The sequence below is a fragment of the Anticarsia gemmatalis genome, chromosome 9 (assembly GCF_050436995.1).
Source record: "Anticarsia gemmatalis isolate Benzon Research Colony breed Stoneville strain chromosome 9, ilAntGemm2 primary, whole genome shotgun sequence".
Taxonomy (NCBI): domain Eukaryota; kingdom Metazoa; phylum Arthropoda; class Insecta; order Lepidoptera; family Erebidae; genus Anticarsia; species Anticarsia gemmatalis.
This window is the reverse complement of record NC_134753.1, coordinates 1685440-1704518: the sequence shown is the minus strand read 5'-3', so window position 1 is coordinate 1704518 and position 19079 is coordinate 1685440. Positions and strand designations below refer to the sequence as shown.

At 36.3% G+C, this 19079-nt stretch overlaps 1 protein-coding gene across 1 annotated transcript; it reads right to left on the bottom strand.

The window, feature by feature from the left end:
- Window positions 1-15: 15 nt before the first annotated feature.
- Window positions 16-18877, bottom strand: LOC142975475 (uncharacterized). The gene is made up of 12 exons (XM_076118329.1): window positions 18715-18877; window positions 18413-18566; window positions 16019-16842; window positions 15021-15159; window positions 14327-14485; window positions 13964-14067; window positions 12947-13135; window positions 9973-10159; window positions 9160-9364; window positions 8481-8618; window positions 7948-8085; window positions 16-7497 (listed from the first exon to the last, which is right to left on the bottom strand). Exons 1-12 carry the CDS (start codon window positions 18838-18840, stop codon window positions 7413-7415), a joined length of 2448 nt encoding a protein of 815 aa, XP_075974444.1. The 5' UTR covers window positions 18841-18877; the 3' UTR covers window positions 16-7412.
- Window positions 18878-19079: the final 202 nt, after the last annotated feature.

The window sequence follows — 19079 nt, the reverse complement described above, 5'->3', positions numbered from 1 at the left end:
CCACAATTTTGTAGAAAAAGGAATTACTGCAGTAATTCGGTTAGATCGGAATCTTTTAACCGAAATGCTGTGCTTTGCTATGGTAACCAAATAAATTAACTGATAAAAAAACTTATTTATATAGATAAATCAACAACCAGAACAGATACTCGTGCTCACCACACAAATATTTGTCCCAGATGGGATTCGAACCCACCACACACGGCAATAGTGTTATTACGGCAAGGTGACGTTAACCACTGCGCCAAACGTGTAGTTAAATAAAACTTATTTTATTTTTCTCCCACTATCCACCGTCCACATTTATTTAATGCCTTACAACAATTATATTAGCTTTAACTAACATTTAACATGAAAATATTAACATCGTTTTATACAAGGATATTTACAAAAGTTTTACAAAGTAACATGCGTAAAAAATAATGACAGACTTACAATATTACATTATCTAAGCATAAATAGATTTTTTTACCAAAAGAATCACATTATAAACCGGCTTTTGACCATAAGATGGCATTTATAATAATATAATACATCTTGAGATAAATTTTTACGTAAGTCAGGCTTTCTGCACACATCCGGTTCGGCATTAACCGTCAACCGGGCGGCAGAACCGAATATGTGTAGATGAATATTCGGTAAAAATGCCGCACGACATCGCGGCGCCTGAATGTATAAACCGAATTGTGACGATCGGACCCGGAGGAACTACCTGGCATAAGCCGAACAAGTGCAGTTGCTTCGAGTCGGTTTTGTTGTTCGATAAATACTGCCGAATCGAACATGTGTGTAGGCCTCGTACATTTTGTACGAGACCCTTTATACTCTGACACCATATTATTATAAATATAACATCCAGCTATTGTTCTTACCATTGTAATTTAATATTTATTATATAGTCAAAAGCCGGATTTATCGGCTACAAAGCAATGTCGATTTCACTGCTAACCCCCCATTTCTGAGGTACATTTAGCGGTAGTTTATCTATTCAATAGCCTTTAAACTCATAAAAAAACGCTATTGAATAGATAAACTATCGCTAACTGTATTCAGAAACCGGGGGTAAGTAAGGTACTAGCCGATTTAAATAATACTTTTACAATACACTATTTGTCTACTGAGAGGCACATTAAATTTGAGATACAATCAAAAATTACTTTCTCAATACATTGATTTATGAAAAACGTCAAAAATTATTCCTTGATGTTAACTGACTATGAGAAAAACGGTTCAGTACAAAAAGTTTTACCCATAAAATTTGCCTTTAGAGAATATAAATTCATTAAAAATAATTACTTGGAATATTACAAAGCCCATAAACTAGATTAATCTAAATGCCGTGGACTAAACAGACGATTACCGCCCTCTACCAGTCAGGTAAGTAATCTTAGTATTTTTATACAGCCGCAAAATCAAAAAGAAAAATACTATGGATAAATAATACATTGGGGTTGCCAAACAAATAGAGCCTTTTTAGAGCAAAATCAAAAAGAAAAATACTATGGATAAATAATTCATAGGAGTAGTCAAACCAATAGTCAGTTTCACGGCTTATAGAAATTAACCAAACCGATAGATAATATCGGACGAAAACAACATTCACCTGATAGGCTAACCGAAACTTATTTGGAAGTCGTAAAACTGGAGCTGTTTGACAACGAACAAATAACCTCTGTATTATAATAATGACAATATAGAAAATACAATAATTACATTTTTCTATCAACTATTCAGCTTAGAAATGTTTACAAATTGTATAAGACCCTTCGTACAAGGCTATGAAAATGTCTGATACTCAACAATTTTCATCTTCAAGCGACTACTGCCATACAAATCCATTCTATCTATCGTATGGTTAGTGGTCAACCTAGTGTCAAAGTTGTTCAAGCCTGTTATCTTAACTGACAACTACTGGGACCGACTTTTGACATGCCCTTCGAAGCACGGAGACGCTCAGTTCAAATACCACTATGCGGTCACCCATCTATGGAATAACCGCGTCAAGGGTTGCTTAACCCACAGATAGTTTACCGACCGGTGAGCGCAACTGGCCATGGGCGCCTCACAATCAAATCCTTTACAAAAGTAGTTGATTCTGCCCAACTCTCTATGCCGGTAGTCGCTTGAAGCCTAGATTCGCTGAGATTTGCGTAACGCATGTAAACGAACGACCTAATAGTGCATACACAATTACACATTATATAACACTTTAATGTATACATAATACATGTGCTATATAGTATGTAGACACCATTATAAAGAAATATTTATTTATACTTATCTTACCATAATTGCTTAGACGTAGCATGTGTCGCAACAAGGTAACAACTTTAGGGTATTATTTAAAGAAAAGTTAAATAATACCCTAAAACATTTTGTTCTTTTTTCACAAAGTCAAAAAATTACGGCGATACATCGAATTGAAAAGTCGCATGACGTCACGTTATAGTAGAAAATGTACTACAACGTGACGTCATTAGCCTACGTTCCGTAACTTTAATGTTCTTTAACTAAGCTACTTTATATTATTGGATAAAAAGAAATACATGTCAAATATTTGTGAATTATCTGACTAAATGACTAATTACAATTCCTGTTTTTTTACCTATTCTTACCTACTCTTTCCATCGTTAAGACACAAGCTACGAAAATGATTGCACATACAAAACAAATGTCAGAATGACAGTTGACATCTGTCAAACTGACATTTGAAAAAGTCAAAATAGTATTTACATGTAACTACACAGATACCCGTACTGTAACTAATAATATAATTAATATTCAAAAGAATTCGAGTGAATTGTTATATTTTTATCAGGAATGCTATGGACAGCTCGGAAACTATCGGATATTTGAAATAAAAAAATATTTATTTAATATCCGACTTCATCACCGTCAAAAGTTGTGGATAATTTCGGATAGGAGCAAGTTATATCTTTATATATTTAAATAATTTCTTCAAAATCGAATATCCGTAAACGTATCTGAGACCGAAATTTAATGTCCATAACATCCCTAATTTTCACAAAATGCTTACAAATTGAAAAGTTATACATTTTTATAACGATACCAATATAAACACTGCAATATTATATTCGTTTCAAATGTCACTAAACTCACACAGTCATCTCGCTCTTTTTAGTGGAAATAGAAAAGGACATACAACTTATCATTTAAATATAATATTGCAATGTTTACACTATATTTCTATAGACATTGAACGTCAAAATGTTCTATATAATTTAACAGATAGAATACAACATACAGATATGTTATAAAAACGGTTATAAAGACCCATGAATTATTCCGTTAACCCTTTGACCACCACGACGTTATATTTTAGTCGACATTAGCCGATGAAAGCGTCCTGAGCATAGATGCAGGTTCTGATTTGTCGAGTATAGCCGACCGTGGCGGTCAAAGGGTTAATCTCGCTAGCACAAACTGCATACTTGTATTTAGATCAAGTTTTTCCATCCAAAGTCTTTAAATGAAATGTTTTCTAAATACACAAGTTTTATCAACGTTGTAAATATACGTGTACGTGCGTGTACGTGCACGTATACGCATAAAGAGGCCAGTCCTGTGTTATGCTTATCTTACATGGGGAATTGTCTATAACGGTGGTTTAAAGAAGTAAATATATTGGACATTCTCTGCTGCCTGTCTATAAAGACGGAACGAGGCTGAGGTGTAGCAAAACGGAAAAATATCAACCAATAGGAATGCTGAAAATCGCCACTACTCTATAGTGGTTCAAATCGATTGGTTAATATTTCTCAATTTCTCCGCACTGCATCTTCCCTCCGCGTCAATGGAAAGGCAACCAAAAATCTGATCAAATGGTTTCATAGCTACAATTGGATACTTGACTGATTCAAACTCAGGTAATTCTTTGAAATGTCACCGCTATAGACCGTATCACTCATCCGATGCAACGGCGGCAATACATCGACAACACAGTTGATTTTATCATCATTATAGAGTACCTACAATAACTATATAGAAATTAATAATAAACAAGCAGATATACTGTCTTAATAAACGTCGTATAAGCTCTGATTAGTACTGTGTTCTTCACTCATGTATTTATCATTTATTTTTAAAAGCACTCCCGCACTTAAAATTACTCTTGTGTTGCGGGAACTTTTGCAAACATACAAACAACGGACAAAAGTACAACCAGTCTTACCCCCGGTTTCTGAGGTAAATTTTGCGGAAGTTTATCTATTCAATAGCATTTAAACTCATATAAAAATGACGCTAAATGTGCCTAAGAAACCGGGGGTTAGCAAACTATTTATGAATCGCACAAATAATTGCTCCGTGTGGGGGAATGGAACCCACGATTCGATAAGGTCTTGACTTTTACGATTTTAACCACTGCGCCACGGAGATAGTCGAAATTGATTAAAAGACCCTGTATTGCTAATCAGAGCTTACACGACGTTAGTAAGACAGTTAAAATATAACTAGTTAATCAGTCTTAAAAACAGTGAAGTTCCTTTTGTTACTATAATGGTCAGTTTCACAGTTGAATAAGTGTTGGATAAGCTATCCTGTAGATAAGGTGACTGCAAATTCATAAGAACAACAAAAAAAACCAGCTAAGCTTATTGAAACTTGAGTTAGGTACTTATCACACGTAGTGAAACCAGCCATAAATATTGCATATTATAACATGAAATGGGTTATGAAAAGGTAAATTCCACACAACCCAGTTACCTGGGTTATAACACGATACCCCGCGGTAAGACTGGTTGTCGGACTTTCAAGTTTTTCCTTTTACTTCTTACACAAATACGCAAATACGAATAGCCAAGTAAAAAATTGTTTAACATAAAAATAATCAGAAACTACAAACCAAATTTTGGAATAAAGCAACATTGATTTTTAATCTTCAAATTAGTTTTTTGCCAATACAAATGATTGATTTTGTAATTACATTGTATTAACAACCATTTTCAATATTATACCGTCAGTAAGATGTAGAATAACTACAGTTAATAGCGACTAGTAATAAAGAAATCATAGCTTTTTTTGTTCGAACTTATGAATCGCCTGTATTATATTATTATATTGTCAAACGTGCAAAAGGCGCTATGTATAACATACTTAACAGGAGACAAAAACTGATTCTTTTATAAAATAGACAGTCATCAAATAATTGAATTTTAGGAAAAAGGTATTAAATTAATCACATTACTGTTTCACAGAACGCATCGAAATAACAATTTAAACTGCATGAATATCCAAAAAAAAAACTTTAAAACACAGCGACTTTTGCACGCTAAGCGATAAAGATATGAAGTCTATAAATTCATATTAATTTGTACAAAAAATCCAAACTATACTATTTATTAACTCATTAAAATTAACTGGAGATAGAATATTGAAAACGGCCGTTACACAAACATCAAAAAAGGAACTTCATATAAATTGTAATTTTTTACATAAATAGTGTAACACTTTTATACAGTGAAAGACTAGACTAGTACTGTCGCGGTCATTTGTACATAAGGTACCTGGGTCGAATATGGCCGAAAAATATGGCCACACACCATTATACCACTCCACTTGCATGGTTCACTTTAACCGACACTAGGCGACTAGCAAAGCGCCGAAGGGTTGACAGGTATGGCATTCGGATACGCGATACTAGCGACAATTTATGGTCAATAATATTTCGTGTTTTTAATAATGGAATGTGGCCATATTTTTCGGGTGGCCATATTCGACCCTGGTACTTTATATTTAAATTAGTTAACAAAAGAAATCAGTATATAATAGGATACGGGATGACTCAAGCAGCGATGACAGGACCTGCAACCTGCGCCGAAACGTCAGTTATTTCATGGTAAAATGCATATTCGTGTTAATTCCCGTATCCTATTATACATAAACATGCAACGCGAAAGTGAGAAAAGAAATTACATTTTTACCTACAAGATTTTGTCTTAAATTTAACCGAATATGTTATTTCAAAAAGGTCACATCACTCTTTATAAACACTTACAATATGCCCTTTTCAAAATTACATATTTAATTGTAATAGTCATTAATATTCTGTTATTCGTCCTGAGTTTAATGCGGTAACATCTTAACCCTTTGACCGCCACGGTCGGCTATACTCGACAAATCAGAAGGTGCTATATTTTTGTCGACATTTGCCGACGAAAGCGTCGTGAGCACTTCCTGATTTGTCGAGTATAGCCGACCGTGGCGGTCTAAGGGTTAACCAACATTGAACATACATGCTTTTCTTTTGTATTATTTAAAGAAAGAAAGAAAAAAAAACATTTTGTTAATTGTATTAGTGTAATGGGTTTCGAACCCTCGACTACTCCATCACATGTAATTTCTTTATTTCTTTATTACAATAACGATACATAATAACAATCAAACAGACTGAAATAGTACAACAAACAAGAATTTGGGATAATTGAAAATAATAAAGACAATATACGAAACAAATAATTATTATCAATTTCTTATTAGGGACCGAGTAATTATACCCAAAAAATATTTTCGATAGATTTACAACTAAAAAAAAAAACATCTAATAAGGTTAGAATATAGGAAAATCGTTTATTGGTCTTATAATGTAATATTTAACGAAAATTAAATTTCATTCTTGTTTATTACTAGATCATACAGATAAGTGTAGCGACACACTTCGTTCACTACGTTATTTATGACATATCAGCCGAAATTATGTAACGTTTAGTGAAGGTTCATATCTGACGGAACATACGTCGCGTATTATCGGTCGCGCAACGCCAGAACAAACAAATGTATAGAAGAAACACTCGACCGTTCACACTCAACCGATGATGCGTCGGTGCGAAGCCCATACAAATTAAGTTACACCCGACGCATCTTCCGTCAGATATGAACCTTTCGTTAGCGTAAACTTTTCCGAATTTTGGCCAGGCGTGTCGCTACACTGGGTGGTATTTAATTCCTTTTTATTGCTAGATCATGCAACTTACCCCCGGTTTCTGAGTACATTTAGCGGTAGTTTATTTATTAAAATCTTTTTTATGCGAGTTTAAACGCTACTGAATAGATAAACTACCGCTAAATGGACCTCAGAAACCGGGGGTCAGTGTAGCGACACACCTTGCTCACTACGTTATTTATGACCCATCAGGCAAAATTACGTAACGTTTAGCGTAGAGTCGTTGCCGAATGTTCGGCAGGTGTGTCGCTACACTGAATAGTCTGTAATTCCTGTTTACTACTCGATAATATGAAACTTAGTGTAACGACACACCTCGCTCATTGCGTTATGACACATCAGCCGAAATTACGTAACGCTTAGCAGAACGTTCGACAGGTGTGTCGCTACACTAAATAGTCTGTTTAGTAAATATTGAAAGATGTAATGACCGCGACAGTAGGATAATAATTTAGTTATTAATAATAGTATTTTTACAAACGTTCATCAGCTCCGTGAGTTGTGAGAACCTCGTGTACGCCGGTTGTAGCATGTTCCTGTAAATTAATATAACTCTATGCAATTTCAGAAAATAACAATAAGGACAAATTTGTATTTTTAATAAATGGGCTACAGAGATTTTTTTTATTCATACCAGAAGAATTTGTCGAAAACAAACTCTTCAGTTTTATGTTATTAGGCCCGAAACTGCGCTAAACGGACTTCCACGACGTGCACCCCAGTACGTACTCCACGAACACGTACGTACTAATGCGTACGTGCACGCGGACTATTTCCGTCAACGTAACGTCCGCATCATCGGGCCGTGCCGGCCTTCCAGACCAAAAGTCAAAAGTCCTACGTTGCGGGTGCTCGCAACGTAGCAATTTTTTTTTGGGATCGCGCAAGCGTCCACTTTTCAGGCCTTAGTATAGATTTAAAAAAAAGTTTAAAAAGCATTCAGTAAGCGATTATCAAGCAAGAAAGTGCGAATGTGTAGTATGTACCTGCACTTGCAGCAGAAGGTCCGCAGCTGGTGTCGCGCCACGCCGAGCTCGGCGCCCACGAGCTGGCCGCTGTCGCGGAGCGCGCGCTCCAGCACGCTCACCTGCTCCTCCGGCACCTCGCCCTCCGAACTTAACACTCTGATGCAAGTAATATAACATTTTACTTAGTTCAAATGTTGCCTAATAATTAATCACGAGAGAATGTGCTCGGGATAAGCAATCATTGGCGCGGACATTCTATAGATGGGTAACCGCATAGTGGTATTTGATATGAGCGTCTTCGTACATGTTGTGTTGTGTTTAAAAAAATTGTTTATGTTGAGTTATGTTTAAAAAAAAAGTTTAAAACCTCACCATGTATTAACGAAGGGTGGTCTAAGAAATTACATTAAGTAAAACATAACTTATGAACCTCCTTTATATGACAGACCTGGTTTAAGTCACTTAAGGATGACCTCCTTAAGTGACCCGCTTAGTGACATTTAGTCGAGGGGAATAATCAGTCAGAAATATAGATAAAGAATAACACTTACCCTTTAACAGCGATGGTAAGTGCTGCTATCTGATGGTCGAACTGCGATAGTTTGGAACTAATTACGTCTAACGTCTCGTGTCCGGGTAGATTATCCTCTATATTGTGTGGCACGCCCAGGCAATTCGCTAACTTGGCACTGAAGACAAAATACAAACATAATTATAATGATCATAATGGTGATAAATGCCAAAGTTTGGATGTTTGGGAGTCGATCACGCCGCAACTACTGAACGGATTTTTATGAAATTTTAAAAAATACCAGCTTAGTGCTCCTCTACGCTTGCCAAAGAGTCATCATACCAAATTTCAACTTTCTACGCTCACTACTTTCGGCTTTGCGTTGTCCATGAGCCATTAGTAACGGAAGCGTTTTATATAATTATATTAATGACTAGCTGACCCGCGCAACTTCGCTTGCGTCACATAAGAGAGAATGGGTCAAAATTTTACCCGTTTTTGTAACATTTTTTACTGGTACTCTGCTCCTATTGGTCGTAGCGTGATGATATATAGCCTATAACCTTCCTCGATAAATGGGCTATCTAACACAGAAAGAATTTTTCAAATCGGACCAGTAATTCCTGAGATTAGCGCGTTCAAACAAACAAACAAACAAACAAACAAACTCTTCAGCTTTATAATATTAGTATATTAGTATAGTATAGATTATAACTCACCAATAACTGGACATAACAGTCCACACTCCTTCAAAGGCCTCAATGACCTTCGCCTCGCCGCCATCGTCGCCGGTGTGGCGCAACACTCGGTCCACCGTGAGCTTGGCCAGCTCCATGTATTCAGGTATGATCTGACACTTGCGAGCTATCTCCAAACATAAGTCTTTGAACATCGACACCTCGGATTCTGAGAGAGATTTTGATTCTGCGAAAAACAAGTTACGTTTAAAATTATCGTGTGACAATGCTCGATCACGTATCTTTTCGAAACACCTTGACCGGAATGCCGATCTAATGCACGCAGTATAGAAATAGAAATATAGATATCGCCATAGAAATCTCTAACTAAACTAGCTCACACTATGTACTGGATCTTTTAGCCTCTTAGGCAAACACGGAACAACTTGCAGGTGTAAGGTCTAGCTGTTAGAATAAGGCTAGATCTCTAACGCGTATGATTGAATGAATAATACATGTCACACGGTCGATAACCTCTCTGAGAATCGGCCAACATCTATCTTTCATACCCCTTAGTGATAAGGGTTGTGTACTCTTAACATTTTTTTATTATTTAGCAAAACAATGTTTGCCGGGTCAGCTAGTAACAGTATAATAAAAGTATAAATGCTAAAGATAAATTAACAACTAGGCTCAGAACAAATACTCGTGGTCATCACATAAATATTTGTTCGGGTGGGATTCGAAAAAGCTGCGCTACGGCTACAGCGGCGATTATCTTTAACAACTACGCCAAAGTAAATAAATAGAAAAAAAAATTAGAAATCCATGCTCTAGTCTAATCATAATACTTACTTTTGCTCTCAATACAAGCCAAGTTGTTCTTCAAATCGTTGAACAAATGCTCAATCCTTGGGAACACCTCGTTGAACACCGCTATCCAATGTTTGAGCAAACATTGGAGCACATCGGCCAACGACCAAGGCGGCGCTTTGAATAACACGTGTTGCCATAGATTGTTGTATTTTGCTCGCATTTCGTTCTGCAAAGAAATACTGTGTATCAATTTTATAATTAAGTAGTTCAATAGTTAATAGAGAATTGAAAAAATACGCCTATATTGATATATACTTTATATCATTACTCAATAATTCGAAATGAGTAGAGTTAACAGCTCTAATGGATGCTTCAGTATACCTGAGGATGTCTCAACATGCCTAAGTGTAACATAGCATGTAAGTATACTTACCTATTGTCTTTGTGTAAAATGAATACGATACAACAGAACTGGGTTCAATGAGACGTATCACTGTATGTATTCGGGTGTCAGTGGAAATGTGGCAATAATTTAGGTACTTTGGATTACTTAAAACTTGACTTTGCAAATTTAAGTTATCTCTCGTTCCAACAATCCATACTATTCATACTAATATTATAAATGCGAAAGTAACTCTGTCTGTCTGTTACTCAATCACGCCTAAACTACATAACCAATTTGCATGAAATTTGGTATAGAGATGCTTTGTGATACCCGAGAAAGGACGTAGACTACTTTTTACCCCGAAAAAATGACGTATTTCCATGGAAAAATTCAAGTGGCGGACGAAGTCGCGGGTAAAAGCTAGTCATTAATAAATATCGTTACAAAAGTTCTTACGGCAATTTTTCTTTGCTAAAAATTGAGAAAGTTAAGACCATTATTGTCTGCCTATTTTAAAGTTAGCTTACTTTTACTATCAGAACCGTGGCGTCATACAACTTCATATTCATCTTCTTACTTCTTCTTCTTATCGTATGGTTAGTGGTCAACCTAGTGTCAAAGTTGTTCTAGCCAAGTTATCTACACTAGTCCCAAAAATTAAGGGATATAAAAAAAGAATCCAAATTTTTGGGTGATTTTCAACAAGCTGTAACTCCGAGGAAAATGGTCGTACAGAAAAAATAAAAAAAACAAATTGTAGCTTCAAGTGTCTAATTTTTAGATATGACCATGAAAATTTTTTGTCATGGCCAGGTCTGGAGAAATCCAACGAAAACTACCAAAAAAAAATTTTTCAAAATTTTTTCCCTCCTAAAAAAAGGTCCACGGGCTTCAAAATTTTTTTTTTGATTCTTTCGTTCTAAATTTCTTTTAGAAAATTTAATCCTCTTTAATTTGCCGTATTCAAAAAGCCTGTACGACGATTTGCCACGGAGTTATCGTCAATCAAAGCAAAAAAGTTATTTTTGACTTTGATATTCAATAACTCCGGAAATAATGATCGTACAGGAAATCAAAGGAGGGTTTTGAAAACTGCACAATATTTTCTATAAGAAAATGGAAACATCTCCTAAGAAAAAATTTTTTTTTGAATTGAAACCTCGGACTGAAAAAAAGACAAAAATTCGCGAAATTAAGGATATTTGGATAACTTGGTATAACTTTGGATAAAATCGATGAACGAAGAATATAATCGGTAATTTTTCAACCTCAAAGTGTCCCCTAATATCCCTCAAAAATTCAAAGCGCTGCGATTTTTTTTTCATTGTGCCCCGAAGCTTCAAATTCTTTGTTGTTGCAAAAATCACCATTGTGAGCAATTTTGTGATTTTTATTAATTTTTTTAATAAACATTTTTTTTTCTCTCTAAAATCTTTATTTTTTCGATTAAAAAGCAAATCGCAAAACGAGAGATCGTCTATCGCTGCCATGAAGTCAAAATCGAGATTCGTCAGTCCATAAGACACTGGTCCACTGTCTACGACCCCAATCGTGATGGTCATGCGCATAAGCCAATCGGGCTCGACGATGTCGTGGAGTGAGCATAGGCACGCGATTTGATTTTTAATTGAAAAAATAAAGATTTTAGAGAGAAAAAAAATGTTTATTAAAAAAATGAATAAAAATCACAAAATTGCTCACAATGGTGATTTTTGCAACAACAAAGAATTTGAAGCTTCGGGGCACAATGAAAAAAAAATCGCAGCGCTTTGAATTTTTGAGGGATATTAGGGGACACTTTGAGGTTGAAAAATTACCGATTATATTCTTCGTTCATCGATTTTATAAAAAGTTATACCAAGTTATCCAAATATCCTTAATTTCGCGAATTTTTGTCTTTTTTTCAGTCCGAGGTTTCAATTCAAAAAAAATTTTTTTCTTAGGAGATGTTTCCATTTTCTTATAGAGAATATTGTGCAGTTTTCAAAACCCTCCTTTGATTTCCTGTACGATCATAATTTCCGGAGTTATTGAATATCAAAGTCAAAAATAACTTTTTTGCTTTGATTGACGATAACTCCGTGGCAAATCGTCGTACAGGCTTTTTGAATACGGCAAATTAAAGAGGATTAAATTTTCTAAAAGAAATTTAGAACGAAAGAATCAAAAAAAAAATTTTGAAGCCCGTGGACCTTTTTTTAGGAGGGAAAAAATTTTGAAAAATTTTTTTTTGGTAGTTTTCGTTGGATTTCTCCAGACCTGGCCATGACAAAAAATTTTCATGGTCATATCTAAAAATTAGACACTTGAAGCTACAATTTGTTTTTTTTATTTTTTCTGTACGACCATTTTCCTCGGAGTTACAGCTTGTTGAAAATCACCCAAAAATTTGGATTCTTTTTTTATATCCCCTAATTTTTGGGACTAGTTTAGTTCAAGTTATCTTGACTGACAACAACCGGGATCGACTTTTACGTGCCCTCCAGAGCACGGAGACGCCCAGTTCAAATACCACTATGCAGTCACCCATCTATGGAATGACCGCGCCAAGGTTTGCTTAACCCACAGATCGTTTACCGACCAGGGAGCGCAACTAGCTATGGGCCTCAAACTTCATATTAAACTTACCTCTAATATATTAGCGAGCAGTTCGTATATAGTGTCTTGGTAATGTTTGAAGTTGTTATACAGGTCGGGGTCTGGCTCCTGCTGTTCCGGTTTGTTCTCCAGTAGACTCTTCAGCTCGGTCAGGTCGAGACTCCTTATGTTGTTGATCAATGCCTTACTGCATAGGTTCTTGTCGTTTGATAGTAGAATCTAAAAATAATAAATAAATTTAAGCCATCAATGTCCCACTGCTGGGCAAGGATATCCTCCCATAATGTTCTAAAGAACTCTCAGGCATGCAAGGTTGCATCACAATGTGGAACCGTTGAAACAAATGATAATCTATACTAATATTATAAAGCTGAAGAGTTTGTTTGTTTGTTTATTTGAACGCGCTAATCTCAGGAACTACTGGTCCGATTTGAAAAATTCTTTCAGTGTTAGATAGCCCATTTATCGATATATATCATTACGCTACGACCAAAAGGAGCAGAGCACCAGTGAAAAATGTTACAAAAACGTTGGAAAATTATGACGCATTCTCTCCTATGTGACGCAAGCGAAGTTGCGCGGTTCAGCTAGTTTCTAATATATACGTAACTTTACGTAATTTCCGTCTAAAAACCAAGTCTGACAACCAGTCTTACGAAGGGGTATCGTGTTATAACACAGGTAACTGGGTTGTGGAAGTCCCATAGGCAGTCGCTCTATGTAAAATATTGGTATTCAGCTGCATCCGGTGAGAGTGGAAGCCGACTCCAATATAGATCGAAGAAAGGCTACAGTGATAAAAACAAATTTGGTCTAACAAGGGAGGAGGGCATACGTTTTCCCTCCCTGCAGGGGGGCGAGCGCTTATCCCGGCGCACGTCTTTGCGGAAGCGGTTGGACACTCGTCAGGTTTTAGTGGGCCGTAGACCACATACCCCGTTTGCGCAGTCCCAGCGCGGCGGGGACCTAGCCGCTGGGTCGAGCTTTTAGGATTACGATTGGTTTCCCTGACAAAAAAAAAGGGTATAAGATTTGGAGGATGCTTACCACAGACTTGCCCCTCTCGGCTTGCTGCAGGCAGCAGTTGAGGATCTCATCGTCTGGAGACTCGCACGGGTATATGTGCGAGTTCGCGTCGCGGAGCGGCTGACCTGAAAGAATATATCCTTTTAAAATGAGGTAAATGCAATGGTTATTGTCGCCACCTACTGTTGCGTCGGGAGGTTGGATTCCCACCCGGAACAATAAGTTGTGCGATCCACAAATAATTGTTTCGGGTCTGGTTGCACTTTGTGTCCGTTGTTTTGTATGTTTGTAAAAGTCTCAGCGACACAAAAGCAATTCTTAGTTCTAAAGTTGTGTCTAAAAAAACATAAAAAGAAAAGAAAACAATTATGTGGATAGTTGTACCTTTAATCCTGGTATTCTCAGGTATGGACTTGTAGAGGTAGTCCATGGCGAGCCTGGCGCGCTTCCATATCGCTCCGTTGCAGTTGTTGTTGTCCTTCAGCCGGTCCAACTCGTTCACCACGCGCCATGGGACCAGTAATGTTGGCTGCTCAGTGTACCCTGCAATATAATATCATGCTTGTATACCTCGGAGTGATAGCTGAGCGAGTTGAGCGACCGCTGAATGATTTCATGTTTAATTCTTTCGCAAGTCAAGGGTTTAACTTAGGGCAACACAAAACTTTAGCAAGTTTATAAATTAAAATTACTATTCCTCACTTGAACATTGATGTACAACAATTAGAGAAATGCACGCCTGAGAGTTCTTTGAACAATTACTGAAGAAATACAAAATACTCAACTAGTATCCCGTCGACATGGTAAATTCAAAACCCAAATCTTGGGAAAACTGCATGACAAGTGTGCAAGAGTTTTTGAGTTTAGTGGACATACTCCTGTATAAGAGAAATATGTTTAGGGCGTGAAACTGCGTTCGCACAGTCCCATATAAAAGTTCTCCGTTGCAGACACCCCGCACGAGCACCCGCCGCGCGCACCCGCTTCGGTGCCCGCCTCCTGAAGCCCGCACAGGGACACTCACTGTGCCCAGCCCCATGAACTAGTTACACTGCGCAAATGTACTATGTTGCCTTACCTTTAATATTAGAGCTGAGCACATTCTTGACAATGTCGAGCTCATGTAAAAATATATTGGTGTCCACAACTAAAACCAAGTTGCTATTTATGTTATCTCTTGTACAGTTCACCGCTGGTGTTGCTGGTTTTGGCTGAAACTGAAGTTACATCCAATTAGTTTAAAGCCAAAACAACATTTTTATATTTTTTTGTTATCCTGTACTGTCCCACTGCTGGGCATATGCCTCCCCCAGTTTTTTCCAATCCTCCCTATCTCCTGTTATGCGCGTCCAATTAATATTAAAGGCATCTAGGTCGTCACACCAACGCTAACTACTAACTAAGTAATACTAACATCAATTTTATCATACTAATTTTCGTCACGCATGAAATCCGTAATTTAATCATCACTCATTCCAAAAGTGAAAGAAAACAACAACAAGAAAATTTGTTTGATAGATTTCTTCAGGGCTCTTCTTCTTTCACAGAGGGGTTTCCTCTCGAGTGAAGGAGAGAACAGGTCTTGTGTCTACTACGCTAGCCAAGTGCAGATTTGGTTTGCAAATGATAATTATTTCTAGTTCACACATATCTTCGAAAAGTTATTGGTATTGCCTCGGGTTCGATACGTCGACCACTTGCATGAGAGGTGGCAACTTATACTACTCTCGGCTATCACTGCCACACACAAAATTTTTAATGATGAGTACTTTAAATACTTTGTGCATGCCCAAACCACTACTAAGTAATTGGACTGTAATTTGACCTGTAGTCATCTAGATGTCTAGTAACCCAGGTAATTAGTCAAGGTTATTTCTGTATCACAATATTTTAATATTATTATAATGAAGAAACCACTACTGACTAGCGAGAAACGAAATTCTCCAATAAAATGTTAAAGATGCAATCTAGCAACTATTAAAGAAATTGCCATTTTCAAAGCAGGCAAAGACTATGTTATAAATTAGGCCTCTTTATATAAGGCAAAATTAACAAAAAGTTAATATAAAAACAAACCTCCTTACAATCCACATCCATAGCTTCAGTTGTATTCACGTCTCTCTTCTCCAAAGAGTTTTCATTCTCATTAGTATCCATAACGTCATTACTCAAACTTGTACGTAAAGCTGTCATTCTTTCATTAGCTGACTGAAATGTTGCCACCGTTGTGTCTTTAGAAACTTTGTTTAACTTCGATTTGATAGCAGACACAAGTTTACTAGCTTCTGAGAACTGGGGTGGTGTAGCTGGATGCTTCATATATGGATATTCCGATGTCTGATTACATATTCCTTGCTCTATATCGGCAAATGTGTCTTTCTGTTTCATTTTATCACAGTATTCTTCAGGTAACTGAGCTTTCATTGATGATATTATCTTATTTGCGGCAAAGAATTGAGATGGCGATGGAATGGATTGTAAACTGTCACTGCTTGGTGACTGTGTTGTTGTGCATTTAGGTTCAGTGACATTTGGACTCTTATTCTCTGTTTTAACAGTCTTTTCTGGAGGTTTTGGACTGATCTTCTGTTTGGACTTGACTGGTGACTTGTCATTGCTGTTGATGCTATCATCTTGGCTTTCAGCTGACAGCCGTGACCGCAGCTGTGATAAACGGTTGCTTGCTGCATTTTTAACAGGTGTTTTAGGTTTTTCTGTAGTCTCTTTCTTTACAGTAACTTGTGTATTTTTCGCGTTTCCTTGTGCCTGTGTTCTTGTGGCACTTGGAGTAGCTTTTGTTCTATTTGGTGTCGATTTTGAATTACACGGTTGAGGTTTAGTGGCTGATGAAGAGGGTTCTGTCTTAATGTCTGATTTGACCACCAGTTTAGCTGAAGACTCTGTATGTAACGAAAATATCGAAATTAAATGTTGATCGTAAACAGAATACATACTAATATTCACAATAGGCAGTAGGAATACTCTTAAGTACAACCTCAAAAGGCAAGTTTCTTGTATTTTTTTCACCAGGAAAATGTAGCAGTTCTGCCCAGCCTTAGTTTATGGTCTATGACTTAATTATCTATTACAATTTCACACTGTAAACTTTCAGCTGTAATATACATACATAAAATCACACCTAGTTCCCATAGGAGTAGGCATCAACCGAAGAATGTATATCATATCAGCTTTACATAGCCCAGAACCACAAAGATGGTAACCATAAAAGCTCAAGTAAAATGAAATACTAATAATGGAATCGCGAAATTGATTCGATGATAGCAAAATACTAATAAGGAAATCGCAAAATGTTGTCTGTTATGATTTCATGGCTTAACTGCTGTACTAATGTTCATAAGACGGAACTAAGGTCAAACATAGGTCTAGAGCAGGGGTTCCCATCCTTTTCTTAGTTCGGGACCACTTTTATATAATTCTTGTTAGCAGGGACAACTATGTTAGTATATTAAAGATAAAGTGTATTAATCATCCTGAAAAATTTAAATTTTTAAGTCATTTGCGGACCACATTTTCACTTTCGAACCACCAGTTGGGAACTACTGGTCTAGAGGAATGAAACAATGTTAGTTCAGTCAATTGTGATACAAAGCCAATAGGATAACAATATGACAGAGTATTAGTAGCAGTAAATACAAATCCTTAGGTCTTTTTGTCAAGATGGCCATTCTAATCCAGAATATACAAGTAAATTTAAAAAATATTTCATCCATTAACCAACTACTGCTGCCTTGCCTTGAGTCCAGCACGCTGGCACTTGCATGGGAGGTACCAACTAACACACTAACCAACAGATCTAATCCATACTAATACTATAAATGTAACAAAAGTAACCCTGTCTGTCTGTCTGTCTGTTACTCAATCACGCCTAAACTACTGAACCAATTTGCATTAGATTTGGTATGGAGATATTTTGATACCCGAGAAAGGACATAGGCTATGTTTTACCCAGGGAAAATGATGCATTTCCATGGGAAAATTCAGGACAAAGTTGGTAACGGCTAGTTTTATATATTTTTGATAATCCATTGTAAGTCTTTATTAACTATTATTGTGGTATATGCATGTGTATTTGATTTGTAATCAAAGTAAAGAAATCTCTGTAGTATGTTTTTTTTAGATGTAAAGAGTGTGATCCGTCATCATAATAAGATAAAACTAAACACACAAGTTTCAGTTGCATGTTAAATGTACCTTCAATTCATTTAGAATACAAGTCATTTATCTGTGAATGTTAGCTTAGCAGTAAACACTACTTATTTAGAAGTACCCACATATTTTTATAAACAGCAATTATTCGATTATTAATAGACATACCAATTAGCAATGCTCCTTATCATTATAAGAGTAACAATACACAGTACAGCTGACCTTATCTATACACTTAATACAGACTGTATTACATTTTAAATACCTCCAGGAAGACAAGGAATTTAAAACATGATATCTCACCCTTTCTGTGTTTCCTGCTTCTAGATTCGCCTTGTTCATTACTATCACTTTTCCGCTTTAAATTTTTCTTTAATAACTCTTCTCTTCTCGCCTTTTCTCTGCATACTTTCTCTTTTTTATAACTCCTGTGTTTCCTATCCTGCTTCTCGATAGCCTTGAAGTAAAACAATGAAAATATTACCTCAATTACAACATATTATCTCCAAAATAACAAAAACAAGTTCTCAAATACCCATTTATTGAATTGAGAACCAGTTTTGACACAATAACTGATGGTATTAACAAAAAATTACGAAATTCACCTGTGGTACCCATGAAGATTTTCCTGTTTTCTTATTGAAATAATACTTTCTGCCGGGATTGGATTTCGAAGAACAAAGCACCCACCCATCAGTCGAATGAAACGTTCCTGATTTTTCGGAACTCATGATAATTTATCAGGAAATAAACTATAGAAAATATCATTTACACATCACAAAACGAAAAATAGAGATATTTATTTGACAAATCAATTTGAGTTTTGTCTATGACATTTCTTGAAACCCAAACTATTTACAGGATTTACGATTTCATACCTTAAATCAATGCCATAAACCTTATTTTTCGTTAATGATAATTCCTCCCTCCTAAAAACCACAGATACCTTTAACATTATAGAGTGTACCTA